This window comes from Oncorhynchus nerka, linkage group LG6 (genome assembly GCF_034236695.1).
Source record: "Oncorhynchus nerka isolate Pitt River linkage group LG6, Oner_Uvic_2.0, whole genome shotgun sequence".
NCBI classification, from domain to species: domain Eukaryota; kingdom Metazoa; phylum Chordata; class Actinopteri; order Salmoniformes; family Salmonidae; genus Oncorhynchus; species Oncorhynchus nerka.
The window spans coordinates 34,071,655-34,086,424 of NC_088401.1; the positions used below are offsets into that span (position 1 = coordinate 34,071,655).

At 46.5% G+C, this 14,770-nt stretch overlaps 1 protein-coding gene across 1 annotated transcript in view; it reads right to left on the reverse strand.

Moving 5' to 3' along the window:
• Window positions 1–14,770, reverse strand: part of myripb (myosin VIIA and Rab interacting protein b) — a 218,732-nt gene that overhangs the window by 17,050 nt on the left and 186,912 nt on the right. Inside the window, exons 5-11 of the mRNA XM_029661502.2 lie at window positions 6,806–6,886; window positions 6,248–6,345; window positions 5,893–5,973; window positions 5,628–5,795; window positions 2,298–2,472; window positions 1,328–1,998; window positions 129–890 (exon numbers count right to left, since the gene is read on the reverse strand). Of these exons, the coding sequence (XP_029517362.1) occupies window positions 129–890; window positions 1,328–1,998; window positions 2,298–2,472; window positions 5,628–5,795; window positions 5,893–5,973; window positions 6,248–6,345; window positions 6,806–6,886 (2,036 nt within the window). The remainder of the gene's footprint in view (window positions 1–128; window positions 891–1,327; window positions 1,999–2,297; window positions 2,473–5,627; window positions 5,796–5,892; window positions 5,974–6,247; window positions 6,346–6,805; window positions 6,887–14,770) is intronic.

The following is a 14,770-nucleotide window of genomic DNA, read 5'->3' on the forward strand; positions in this document are numbered from 1 at the left end:
CAGGCTTTGGGTCAAACATCCCTATCCAAGTATCCATATCCCTATCCTTCGATTTGTCCCTCTTTCCAACTCTATGGCTGAAGCTAAATATGAAACAAAGACCTCCTATTCTGCCTCTCTCTGCTTACCTGTCCGTCACACAGCACCCCTTCCTGGATAGATGGGGTAATTACAGGCGAGGAGGGCGTGGATCCTGTCTTTTCATTTCGGTCTTCCACTTCTTCCCCCTTTCTTTCGGTCTCTCTGTCCACCTCTTTTCTCTGTAGTCTCTTACTTTGCCTGTTCTTCTCCACTGTCTTATTTTCCCTGCCATCTACTTTCTCTTCCAAACGCTTTCCTCCTCTCTCCAACCTCCTCTCCTTCACTCTCTCCTCCTGTCTCAATGTCAGACTTTCCCTTAGTCGCTCTCTCTTTTTCAGTTCCGGCCCGTTCACTGACTCAAACGTCTCTCGCTTCGTCCTATCCCTACTTTTACTGCTCTGTCTCTCACTTTGTCCCTGGGGATCTCGCTCTCTCTCAATCTGCCTCAGCTTCTCTTTCTGTCTGTCACTTTCTCTGTCTCTCTTTACGGGGCTTTTGATTGGCTCATCCTCGGACGAGCTCGCTACTTCCTCGCTGCTGGCTCGTCCAACCAGCTGGCCCAGTTTGGAGTAGAGCTCCTGCTCCAGTGTGTCTCCCGAGCCGGGCCCAGAGCCGCTGGGGGACAGGGGGCCAGGGGCCATGCAGTTAGGGGAGCTGGGGGCCGCAGAGTTAGGGGCCACAGTGTCCTGGTTCTTGGGCTCGGGGGTCATGACCGCAGAGGAGGTCTCGGGCACGGGCCCCACGTCAGGCCCAGGCATCTCCTCACTCATGTCACTCTTCAGCAGGGCGTTCAGCAGGAAACTGTTCTCCTACGGGCGGAGATGGAGAGAAAGACAGAATGAAAGACAGAGCAATAGGGAGACCTTCATGCTTATCTCCTTCCATATGAAAAAGCATTGTCCTTTCCTGCCACCCAGTGGTGTACTAATGTTTCACAACAGTCTCATGAGGGTTGACTAAAGGACTACACTTTTTTTTCTGTTGTTGTTGAGATTTATAACAACTAGAATGAGGTGTAGTAAAGGTGACTAAAACAACTCTGTACCTACTACTGCCAATGTGAAGAGATTGGCGAAGCTGCTACACGTGCCATATCTTTACATTGACATTTTTGTGGTTTAGCAGACACTGTCAGCCAGAGAGATTTCCAGTCAGTGCATTCAACCAAGCTAGATAAGACAACCACATATCACAGTCATTGCAAGTAAAACCTTCCTCAAGGCTTTGTGAGTGAATGTCCTCCCACCTGTGCAGATGACGAATAAAGTGGTTGTGTGTGTGTCTGTGCGTGGGCCTGGTTCCCCGCCAGCTCCCTCTTGCTCTTCCTGCGTCTCCGCGACCTCCTGACGTGGTTGCTTTGCCCACTGTCCCCAGTCACCTTGGGGTTAAAGTTCACATCCAGCGCCTCCGGGTGGAGCGAGTACAAAGGGAGGTTCTGGTGTTGATGCTGATGATGGTGGTACTGAGCTTGCTGGGGATGAAGATACGGGTCCTGGTTAGGGCCTGTCTTCTTCATTACGTTCTGGAGGGGTTTGCCGGGTCGGGTGGGGGGTACAGAGGAACACTCTGAGTCAGAGTTGAGGGTCTCGGTGTTGGTGTACTGGCCCGAAGAGGGCGATGTGACCGGGAGGTGGACCGGGGTGTACGTCCACTCAGGGTCGTGCTGGGAGTCCGTGCAGTACGTCTCGTCGGAGAGTTTCCGTTGGAACTGGCGCAGCGCGGCCCCCCAGCCCCCCTTGTCGTCCTCCTGGTCGGATTCGGGGCCCATCTCGTCGTAGGCCGAGACCACGTCGGACTCTTTCTCCAGGACGCTGAACACCAGAGACTTTCTCTTGGTCAGCAGGCTGGGACGGGAGTGCTGAGAGCTCTGCAGAGCGATCCAGTTACCGTCCGGGCTCTGCAGCACCGAGGACGCACCTGTACATACAGGCACAGATAAACATATCTAGAGTTTTACGTAGGTGACAAACACAGCATTCTTCCTGGGAGTGCAACGGTATGGAATTGTCCTGTTGCATGTAACATGTTTGACTGTACAGAGAGACGTGACAGTACTGACGTGTCTTTGCATGTAAAACGTGACAGTATGGACATGTCTCTCTGGGTTGAGCGTAGAGCGTTTTATTGTGCGACAATACGGAGGATTTTGCTCTGGGCGTCTCTAATATGTGTGTGTGCGACTGTATCAGGGATCCATGTTTCAGTGTGTGTCTTACTGGAGTTGTCCAGGCGGTCCACACTCTTCCAGCTGGGCAGTGAGGAAGCCCTGGCGGTCTCCTTCTTCAGAGAGGCGTAGTCCTGTACCCCTCCACCTCCCCCCGCCCCTACTAGTGCCTCGGTGTTCTTCTCTGGAGAATCGTCACTGGTCAGGGAGAACGCAGACCGCGACCTCTGTGCGCACACACACACACACACACGTAAATGATAGACTACAACACTTTAAAAACAACAAGTGCTGAAAAGGTGACACAAAATGATGAATTTTGGGCCTACCAGCCAAGGAAAGCTTCAAATGTAACAGGCACAGTGGCAACATTTTGTTCCGGGGAGGAATTTTCCCACACTCCAGTTCCAGCTTAGGTACAAAAGAAAAGCTTGGTTTGTTTGGGTGGCAATGTGGATACCACTGACCACAGCCTGGTCTTCACTGCTCCAACTGAACTGGTCGTTTGGTAAAAATCTCAGAAGGTATTGTAATTTTTTATTTGATTTATTTCACCTTTATTTAACCAGGTAGGCAAGTTGAGAACAAGTTCTCATTTACAATTGCGACCTGTAAATGGCAACTGGAGTTTGTGTTCTTCCGGCATCCTGGTACATTGTAAGACTCACTTTCAGGCTACGTCCCAAATGGCACCCGATTCCCTACAAAGTAGTATACTATAGGGAATAGGGTGCCATTAAGGGATGCACTGCCAGTCCAATGGATGTAATTCATTTAAATAGTCTGCAGGGGGAACCAGAGAACTACAATCTGGGTATCAGAGAATTACAATCTGGGCACCAGAGAACTACAATCTGTGTGTCAGAGAACTAAAATTACAAACAAAAAACAGTGTATGAATAACTAATCTCAACCAAATACTACTAAATCTCTACTTACGGACGTACATACACACACACACACATCACTCTGCGCTCATTCATAGGCAGAGCGTGTGTGTGTGTGAGTGAGTAAGCGTGACTGTATGTGAACGCCATGTATATGTGTATGTGGGCGCCTGTGTTTGTGTCTGCGCACGCCTTGTGTGTGTGTGCGTGCCTGGATGTGTGTGTTTGCAGAGCATTTATAAAGGGAACCCATCCCTCTGTGGGCCAGGGTGTGGAGGAGAATCTCTGTGTATTTCTGAAGGACTTTGATCATGGTTGAGTGTAACAGACAGACTGGGACAGGAGACGGGCTGGGAACGTAGCTTTGATTCCACATTACTGTGCCTGCCTCACACACACGGGACGATAACACATCTCAGCCAGGTCCCCACTGACTTCCCCTGTGAAACACTGCCAGGTGTGTGTGTGTGTGTGTGTGTGTGTGTGTGTGTGTGTGTGTGTGTGTGTGTGTGTGTGTGTGTAGAGGTTTCCCTGGAAAGCTACTGTATAGCTCACAGGTACAAACAGGTTACACAGCCCTCAGGAGAGGGCCATTCATGGGAAAATCTGCCAGCACATTCAAAGTAATTACATTTGTTTTTTGCCAGACCTCAACCCTGTCTGTCCCCATATCTCCTCACTTAAGGCCAAATAATTCCCTGCCCTGACCAGGGAAAAACTCTGGGTCCTAGTCATAACCCAAAGTTCCAGGCCCTACCTACAGGCTATATTTAAGGGCCCAGTTTTTCCCGGGTCAGGTCGAATGGTCAGGACAAAGGGTAGGGTAGTGTAGGTAGTGGAGCTTAAGCTTGTCGCATGCTTCCCACTCAAAACAGTTCAAGTACATATTATGACAAATTGTGGTTAGGTTTTTGTTAGTTTTGGTGTTCAGCAGGGTTTATTTTCAGATGTTCAAGCACACAACAAGTCGTAGTCGAGTAGACAAAGTATACGCCCCTTTGTCGGTGATTGGTCAACAGAACTACTCCTAGTATGAGTGGAAACTATGGACGGAATTCTTCAATGAAATGTTGTCAGTCAACATGAGACAACAATTTTTTTTTTTTTTTGAGAAATATTGCCCCAAACATTTGACTTAAATGTAAAAACCCAGCCCCTATTGAATACACAGTGGGATATTGGTTATGTTGCACTTCCTAAGGCTTCCACTAGCCACTAGGCTTCCGTTTTTAGAAACTTGAATTGGGCTTCTACTGTATTGTGGGGCCGGATGAGAGCTCTTTAAGTCAGTGGTCTGGCAGAGAGCCAGGTCCTGGTCATGCGCATTTCACATGATAGCAACCTGCGTTCCATGGTATTTCTACAGACAATGGAATTCTCCGGTTGGAACGTTATTGAAGATTTATGATAACATCCTAAAGATTGATTCTATACTTAGTTTGACAAGTTTCTTCGACCTGTAATATAACTTTTTGAAGTTTTCGTCCCACGTTCGGCTGGACCTGCACGAGCGTTTGGATTTGTGCACTAAACGCGCTAACAAAAGTAGCTACTTGGACATAAATAATGGACATTATCGAACAAAACAAACATTTATTGTGGAACTAGGATTCCTGGGAGTGCATTCAGATGAAGATCATCAAAGGTAAGGGAATATTTATAGTGTTATTTCTGATTTCTGTTGACTCCAACATGGCGGATATTGTTATATTTTTTCTGACCGCCGTCTCAGACTATTGCATGGTTTGCTTTTTCCGTAAAGTTTTTTTGAAATCTGACACATAGGTTGCATTAAGGAGAGGTATATCTATATTCCCATGTCTAACAATTGTATTTATCAACATTTATAATGAGTATTTCTGTAAAATGATGTGGCTCTCTGCAATATCACCGGATGTTTTTGGAAGTAGTGAAAGTAACGTTCCAATGTATACTGAGATTGTTTTATATAAATATGAACTTTATTAAACAAAACATACATGTATTGTTTAACATGAAGTCCTATGAGTGTCATCTGATGAAGATCATCAAAGTTTAGTGATTATTTTTATCTCTATATGTGCTTTTTGTGACTCTTCTCTTTAGCTGGGAAAATGGCAGAATTTTTCTGTGAGTTGGTGGTGACCTAACAATCGTTTGTGGTGCTTTCACTGTAAAGCCTATTTGAAATCAGACACTGTGGTGGGATTAACAACAAGAGTACCTTTAAAACGGTATAAGATACATGTATGTTTTGATGAATTATAATTATGAATTACTTTCACTGGCTGTTGTCATATCGATCCCGTTCACGGGATTGCAGCCCTAAGAATGTACTGTACTGTAGTGTAATGTACTGTAGTGCAGTGTAACATAGCATAGCGTAGTGTAGTGTAGTGAAACATAGCATATCGTAGTGTAACGTTGAGCATGGTAGCGTAGTGTAGCATAGCTTAGTACATGGTAGCGTAGTGTAAGGTAGTGTAGTGTAGTGAGGGCTTCCTAACCAGACTGACCCAGAGGGAATAGGAACTCTTGAGGTGGGCCTGGTTGGCCTGGGCCAGGGTGCTGTGAGGGGGCTGGCTGGGGGAGGACATCTCACTGCCCTGGGGCTGGCCCTGGCTCTGGGGCCAAACAAAGTCATACTCTGTCTGCATCTCTGAACGCTTCCTCCTCTGGATGATCTGGGAGAGGAAAGGAGAGGAGCGGAGCAAGAGCGAGAGAGAGAGAGAGGGCAATGTTAGATGTGACCAAAAACTCCACACCAGACTCTAAACGTACTTTTTGTACGATGGTCGTGGCAAGTTCCTCTATAAGCTCCTCTTTGTGGTCCCGTAGGTAGCAAGCCTCATTCTGCTTCTCCTGCAACACAGAGACATCAAAGCCTGGTCAGAACTACAGAAAAACAAGCACCAAAACCCTCCAAAAAAGAGACATGGTGAGAGAGAGAAGAAATGACTTATTGTTTACTGTTATTGTTGTCATTATCTCACGTCGCTTTAGCAACAGTGGCCTTGTCATTCATGCTAATAAAGCTGATCTGAATCTGAGCGAAACAGAGAGAAAGAGAGTGAGACAGAGAGAAATAGAGAGAGGGAAACAAACACACACACACACACCAGGACTATTGTCTCACCAAGCTGTCAGTAAACTCCTCTGCCTTGGCGATGGCTTCCTCTATGGCCTCCTCAGCAACACGCAGGGCAACAGTGAGGGTCTCTGCCATGCTGTGTCCTACAAACAAACACACACACACACACACACACACACACACACACACACACACACACACACACACACACACACACACACACACACACACACACACACACACACATTTACTTGCAGCCCTTCAGGAGCAGATTTAATTACAGATATATCTGCTTGTGCAGAGCAAAGTGGTTTGTTTACAGGCTAATGTCAGGGCTGTGGTGAATCACACACAAGTGGCCGACTGGGAGGGTCACAGACCTCTTGACCAAGAGGACCACGCAGTGGGTGTGTAGTACCCCCTACGATAATGCTGTGTCATGAGGTGGGTATATGTAATGTGCTAGCCTGTTGAAACGGATATACATGCTACAAAGTACGCTTATTCATTTGTTGGTTTCCATGGGTGTATGCCAAATGGCACCCCATCCCCTGTGTAGTGCACTACTTTTGACCAGGACACCACCTATATGGGGTTATGTACCTTCACTCTGCCTGTAGAAGGTGGAGTCACTGCCACACACGCTGCCATCGTTGCCATTGCTTCCGTCGTGAACACTGCTTTCTGCGGGGGACAGAGACGCAGGTACAATCACAACACATCTAATATATAGAGAGTCTTTTATCCAAAGCGACTTACAGTCGTGCGTGCATACATCTTCGTACTGGTAGCCCCAGCTCGGGAATCGAACCCACGATCCTGACATCACAAGGGCCATGCTCTACCAACCGAGCCACACGGGACCGCCAGAGGAGAGGTTAGAGGTCAGCATCGGTTGTGCTGGGAGGAACCTTGGCTCGCGCTGAGAGAACCTCTCATCGCCCTCATCAGCAGAGGAGAGCAATGATATGAGACAGGAGCAAAGAGCAGAGAACCTGTGCGACGGCTTCAATTAATTTGAACCTGTCCGTGAACCCTTTTTTGTGTGTTTGCCTGTCTAGTGTCGTCTCTTCATAAACCACACCACTTTCGCGCAGAGGGCCATTTGGTGGCGGATGTGTCCCATAGGGCTATCTGTTTTCTCCAGGAGGTCTTTCATCAACTCTTTATTTCCTCTCATGGGACAAATCAACTTCCTCCAATTAGCAGCTTAGAGCCACAGCACTGGGAATATGACTGTTGTCACAGCTGAAGTTATCACCCTGCCATAGCCTGTGCCCCCGAAGGACTTAACTATGTGTGTGTGTGTGTGGGGAGGGGGGGGGGGGGTGTTGGGGCTGTGATGAGTTTCACGGTGACACAAAGCACTCAGGAGTCACGGCAGGCCACTAGGAATGATGTCTGTGTGCAGTGAGGCTGAAACTGCAGTGACATTTCGAGCCCGGCAAAGAGACAGTACTAGATTTGCTTGTGTTGGTCTGTCTATCTGTCTGTCTGTCTGTAGTGGGACTCTGCTTGGTCGGGCACAGGACAGGTTGCCTTGTGTTTTAAATGTTTTAGTCCCCTCCTGGCTTGGTTTAGGGAGTAGTTAGGGAGTAGTTAGGGAGTAGTCAGTGGGAATGATCTTTCAGTTCTCCTTTGATCAAGACAAGAACTCCCAACGATACGGGTGGACTCCTGGACTCATGACGCAGGCAGGACAGGTTTAGGGTCATTAAATATTGTGTGACTGAAGGGACGGGTGCGTGGCGGGCGGTTTGAATGAAGAGAAACAATACCTTCGAATATCCATAAATGTATAATTATTGCGCAATTTATATAGGCTACCTTGAGGTTTTCCCTTCATTATTGTAGGCCATCTGGTATTACTGCATGAGCCTAAACTTGAGGGTTTAACTGTATGTGTGCCAAATAGCCTGCACAGCCTCCAAATAATGCTTTTGGGAAGGGCAGAAAAAGTTCACGTCAAAATCCACAGAGGGAAAAAAGGACATTGTCGAAGTTGAATTCAATAACACAAAAGCTGCGAAAGCTGTTGAAAATAAAGAAAAGGGAGGGCCAGAAAAGTCATGTTTGGAAAATATTTGATGAAGTGGTAAGAGAGGACGGTAGCAGTGCCGGCTGTGTTATGAATGAGGCCTAGGGCACGTCAAGGGAACTGTAGCCTGCTGTTTAGATGGGTTAAATCTGGACATTGACTAACCAGCATAACCTACTGTTTTCTGGCAAACGTTCTTTGATCATATTCGTCCCGTGCAAATCGACATCCCTGTGCTTTGAGAGAAATGTCTGAGTTTGACAAGTGTTGCTCGAGGGTTTAAGCAAGAAAACAATAACCGGTTTCGATAAATTGAACGAAGGGCTGCGCTTAACCTATATATGAATGGCCTACATCTATCAACTTTCACAGTGAATGCTTTTGTTTACATGTTTTGTGCGAATGAATTGAACATCGCCAAATGTATAATTCAAAAATATTGCGCCTCTGGAATAACCCACATTCTGGGATGAGACAAAGTTCTCTGGTAATACTAGTCTCGTGTGAATAGGGCTATAGCCTCAATAATAAATACTGCAGATCTAAGCATTTCTTGCAGTAAAATTATTCACCAAATGTAGGCAAAATTTGGACTTGGAAACAGGAGTGAAGAAATATGATTTATTTATTTCTGCATCTTGAGAGAATGCGATGCTCAGTTAGATACAGTTAGATACCATCTGTAGAGGTGCCGTCTTCATCGTAAAAGCATCATGAACCTTGATAGTATTTCAACCACATAAAATATGCATGGAAGCCGAAGTGAAATCTTATCAGAAAGACGTTGGGTCGTTTTCACAGCTTCATCTTTTCTTACAACCGGTCAAACCGATGTCATTTGGACATTTTGCACAGAATATCTTTCCCGTTTTTCATTTGTTGTTTTATTGTCTCCAGTCCCTAAACGTCATGAAAGATGACAGAGGAAACTTTACCGATGTCAACTCGATTGAAGAATTCATTCCATCAATCGATCACATTATTCTGGTGAGCAAGGGTTTTATTTAGTCTTCTAGGGCAACGTATATATTTAATTTGATTTCACCTTTATTTAACCAGGCAGGCTAGTTGAGAACCATTTCTCATTCTCATATGAGGACAAAAGAGAACCTACACGTATCTCATTTTAGACACGTTGGCTAACAAACAGCCTACTTACAAGCAGAAACGTATCTAAATCAGGCAACAACAAAAAAAACTGCACCCGTCAAGAAATCGTCCTGCAGTCTTTGACTGTAGCCTATAGAGCATTTTCTATACTTGCAGGTTAGGGTCGGGTGCGGGCCTACCACATATAGTAGGGCGGTTGTGGATGGATTATTAGTAATTGCAGGCGGGTGAACAAACAGCTGACCTTCGCGCACCACTAATCTGTATCCTCATCACCGTCTGGTGTCCTCCCTACCTTCCTCTTCCTCTCCGGTTCCTCCTCCTCTTCCTGTGATCTTTTTACCATCCCACCACTACTCTCTGGACTTTGTTTGCCCATTTGCATTTGATGGTTTGTTGTATCCTTCTGATAAATAAGTGAGAATCGTTGGGCCCCACAACTCCCACCACAGCACATGGTTGAAGTCAGCTCCCTGACCTGATTCAGGTCAGCTTCATTAAACGCAACCCCCAGGGCCTCTCGCTCTCTCTCCTCTGCTCAGTTTTAGATGCAGGGTATGTGTTTGCCTGTGTAGCGTCGTCTCCTCATAAACCACCCTGCATTAGCGCAGGGGGCCATTCGGTGGCGGATATGTATCCCAGGAGGTCTTTCATCGACTCCTTACTTCCTCTCAAGGGACAAATCAACTTCCTCCAATTAGCAGCTTAGAGCCACAGCTCTAGGAATATGACTGTGTCACAGCTGAAGTTATCACCCTGCCATAGCCTGTGCCCCCGAAGGACTGAACTATGTGTGTGCATGCAAGGACTGGGGCTATAACGGCTGTAGCCGTGACACGAAGCACTCGGAGCCTGGCAGTGGGAGTCGAGGCGGGCCACTAGGAGTCCTCTGAGTGTCTGTGTGCAGTGACTCTGAAACTGCAGTGGTAGGCTAGGCAATCAGACAGTACTAGACTTGCTTGTGTTGGTCTGTTTGTCTGCCTGTAATGGGACTCTGCTTGGTCGGGCACAGGACAGGTTGTCTTGTGTTTGAACTGTTTTAGTCCCCTCCTGGCTCGGAGGGTGTGGTCAGTGGGAATGGTCTTCCAGTTCTTCTTTGATCAAGACAAGAACTTCCAAACGATGCCATCTGTCTCCACGTCACCGTCCTGTGTCCTCCCTTACCTTCCTCTTCTGTTCCTCCTCTTCCTGTCATCTTTCAACCATCCCACCACTGATCTATGGAGTTTGTTTGTCCATGTGATGGCTTGTTTTATCCTTAGGATAATAAGTGAGAATTGTGGTCTCCCAACTCAACCACAGGGCATGGTTTAAGTCCCCGACTACGTCTCGACCACTCCAAGACCTCTCTCTCTCTCCTCTGTTTGAGATGCAGGGTGTATGTGTGCGTGTGTGGTTTGTGTGTGTTTGGCCGCCTGCCTGCACATTTGACTTAAAGGAGACAGCCAACAGCAACAAACAGTATATCACCCAGCACAAATCAAGCCTGTAATCATGTATTTAGTAGGACACGGACATACGATGACACTGCCGAGATAACCGAGTCCTACACTCTTAGAAAAAAGGGTTCCAAAAGGGTTCTTTGAGGAGGGATAGGTTTCCACAAAGAATAGTTTTGAGTTTTGCTCCTAAGAACCCTTTATGGAAGACAAGGGTTCTTTGTTAGGCAAAGAGTTCAACCAATAATCTTTTTTATCCTAAAGAACCGTTTTTGGAAGAAAGGGTTCTTTGAATATTCTTTGGAAGGCAAGAAGGGAGTAAAACCCTCAAAACCACACCTATCATTATCATATTTCCCAGCATGCTCCATTACAGGTTGATTTTCAGAATTGTTTGTTTTAATATCTGTGTTTGTGCTTGTACATTGATTGATCTTATGCTACATAAAGATACATAATGTACATTTTTATAAAGTAATCCAATCTGTTAGAAGTAATACATATTGCACCCATTACTGAGATGGTTTTCCTAGTTTAGATAGTCCCATGAATCAAATCTTCCCTACCCTGATAGTCATTCTGCAGGTTGTGGGTGATTTCACATCACTTTGCAAGTCAGCATAACGTGAACTGCAGACCAGATGTGGCCTGAAAACCAGGAGTTTCCTAACACGCTGTGTTAGGGTATGACTCTCAAAGAAAGTACTTATGATAGACTTCATGTATTGTCATAAAGAGTTGAATTTTAAAGGCTAATAAGGCTGGTGGAACCGTTCACAGAGGGTTCTAGGTAGAACCATTTACAGGGGGTTCTATGAAGAACCCTACATAGAGAGTTCTAGGTAGAACCCTCTGCAAAGTTTTCAACCTTGCACCAAACCGAAGAACCCTACATGATTCTACTTGGCACTTTTCCCCCTGAGAGTGTAAGTCGCTCTGGATAAGAGCGTCTGCTAAATGACTTAAATGTAATGTAATGTAAAAATGTGTAATGAAGGAAACTAAGCATGCAGGGGTACCACAATAATGCCCTGCAAACAAACATGATCACAAGATGGAGGCCATGTGGCATTTTAGGTGGCTCCTCAGAATAGACACAGTAACGCTTCTCTGATTGTTTCTTTCTTTCGTTTTCACTTTTTGCTTTCTTTTCCGTCTCCACGCTCACTTTCCATCTCCTTTTCTCTCTTTATCTCTCTCACACACAACCTCTCTCTACGTCTCACATTCTCTTTCACATACACTCACTCACACGCAGGCACGCACGCGGACATGCATGCAGTGCTGATGAGTTCGTGTGTGCTTTGCTGAGGATGTGAGAACTATTAGCTAACAGTGTCATAGTTGCAGGGGACCCTGTCTGTCATCTCTCACAGCATCAACATGTCCACTTCCCGATGCCTCACCGCCCAGGCAGACAGTCAGGGGAATCCCACAAATGTACCCATGACCTCGACTAACCTGTGCTCCCGCACATTGACTCTGTACCAGTACCCCCTTTGTTACTGTTATTTTATTGTTGCTCTTTAATTATTTGTTACTTTTCTATTTTAATTTTTAATTTAATTTTTTTTTTTTATTGTTTGCTTCAGTTTATTTAGTAAATACTTTCTTAACACTTGTTTTTTCTTAAAACTGCATTGTTGGTTAAGGGCTTGTAGGTAAGCATTTCACTGCAAGGTGAACCTGCTCTATTCGGCGATTTGATGAGATGACAAAACATGATTGATGACATGCTACTTGACAATCCACCACAGCATGCATTGCCATTGTTATGACCCTCTCCTGTCAATCATTTAGCCCCCCCCCGGGCGTGTCCTCCTCAAATCAGAAAGCTCATGTCATCTCATGTCTAGGGCCCTGTGTTTTGGTTAATCATGCCAGATGACCTGAATTTCAACCTTCATTTAAACTGTCGCCTTTTCTTTTTATGTCAGATGGTCCAGCACCATCCTCAGACAATTCATTTCACTTGTGGCCCAATTCTCATTTCTGGAAAAGGCCATGTGACATGACTAACCAAAACACAGGGCCCTACTCATGTCATGTCATAGAGAGATGGAAAGAGATAACCATCTCCTTTGTGTTCCTCCCTGTTCCTATTTCATTTCCTCTCACTGACCACGGTCTTACCTTTTTTCCACTCAAGGATCGGCAGAGGAATCACTCGATATTACCATGACAACCCTGCAGACGACAGCACCGGTCTGTGTGTGTGTGTTTGTGTGCGTGCGTGAGTGAGCGAGAGAAAGAGGGTGTGTGTCCTGTCAGTAAAGAGCACTCAAAGCTGAAGTTCCTCCAGCAGCAGGAGGAAGGGCAGAGAGAGAGAGAGAGAGAGAGAGAGAGAGAGAGAGAGAGAGAGAGAGAGACAGAGACAGAGAGAGAGACAGAGAGAGACAGAGAGACAGAGAGAGACAGTGAGAGACAGAGAGAGACAGAGAGAGACAGTGAGACAGAGAGAGACAGAGAGAGACAGTGAGACAGAGAGAGACAGTGAGACAGAGAGAGACAGTGAGACAGAGAGAGACAGTGAGACAGAGAGAGACAGTGAGAGACAGAGAGAGACAGTGAGACAGAGAGAGAGAGAGAGACAGAGAGAGACAGTGAGACAGTGAGACAGTGAGAGACAGTGAGAGACAGTGAGACAGAGAAAGACAGAGAGAGACAGTGAGACAGAGAGAGACAGTGAGACAGAGAGTGAGACAGAGAGAGAGACAGTGAGACAGAGAGAGACAGTGAGACAGAGAGAGACAGTGAGACACAGAGAGACAGTGAGACAGAGAGAGACAGTGAGACAGAGACAGAGAGAGACAGTGAGACAGAGACAGTGAGACAGAGAGAGACAGTGAGACAGAGAGAGACAGTGAGAGACAGTGAGACAGAGAGACAGTGAGACAGAGAGAGACAGTGAGACAGAGAGAGACAGAGAGACAGAGACAGAGAGACAGAGAGAGAGACAGTGAGACAGAGAGAGACAGTGAGACAGAGAGAGACAGTGAGAGACAGTGAGACAGAGAGAGACAGTGAGACAGAGAGAGACAGTGAGACAGTGAGAGACAGAGAGAGACAGTGAGACAGTGAGACAGAGAGAGACAGTGAGACAGAGAGAGACAGTGAGAGACAGTGAGACAGAGAGAGAGAGACAGAGAGACAGACAGAGAGACAGAGAGAGACAGAGAGAGACAGTGAGACAGAGACAGTGAGACAGAGAGAGACAGTGAGAGACAGTGAGACAGAGAGAGACAGTGAGACAGAGAGAGACAGTGAGACAGAGAGAGACAGAGACAGAGACAGAGAGAGACAGTGAGACAGAGAGAGACAGTGAGACAGAGAGAGACAGTGAGACAGAGAGTGAGACAGAGAGAGAGTGAGACAGTGAGACAGAGAGAGACAGAGAGAGACAGTGAGACAGAGAGAGACAGTGAGAGAGACAGAGACAGAGACAGTGAGACAGAGAGAGACAGAGAGAGACAGAGAGAGACAGTGAGACAGAGAGAGACAGTGAGACAGAGAGAGACAGTGAGAGACAGTGAGACAGAGAGAGACAGAGAGAGACAGTGAGACAGTGAGACAGAGAGAGACAGTGAGAGACAGTGAGACAGAGAGAGACAGAGAGAGACAGAGAGAGACAGTGAGACAGAGAGAGACAGTGAGACAGAGAGAGACAGTGAGACAGAGAGAGACAGTGAGAGACAGTGAGACAGAGAGAGACAGTGAGACAGAGAGAGACAGTGAGACAGAGAGAGACAGTGAGACAGAGAGAGACAGTGAGACAGAGAGAGACAGAGAGTGAGACAGAGAGAGACAGTGAGACAGAGAGAGACAGTGAGACAGAGAGAGACAGTGAGACAGTGAGACAGACAGTGAGACAGAGAGAGACAGTGAGACAGTGAGACAGAGAGAGACAGTGAGACAGAGAGAGACAGTGAGACAGACAGTGAGACAGAGAGAGACAGTGAGACAGAGAGAGACAGTGAGACA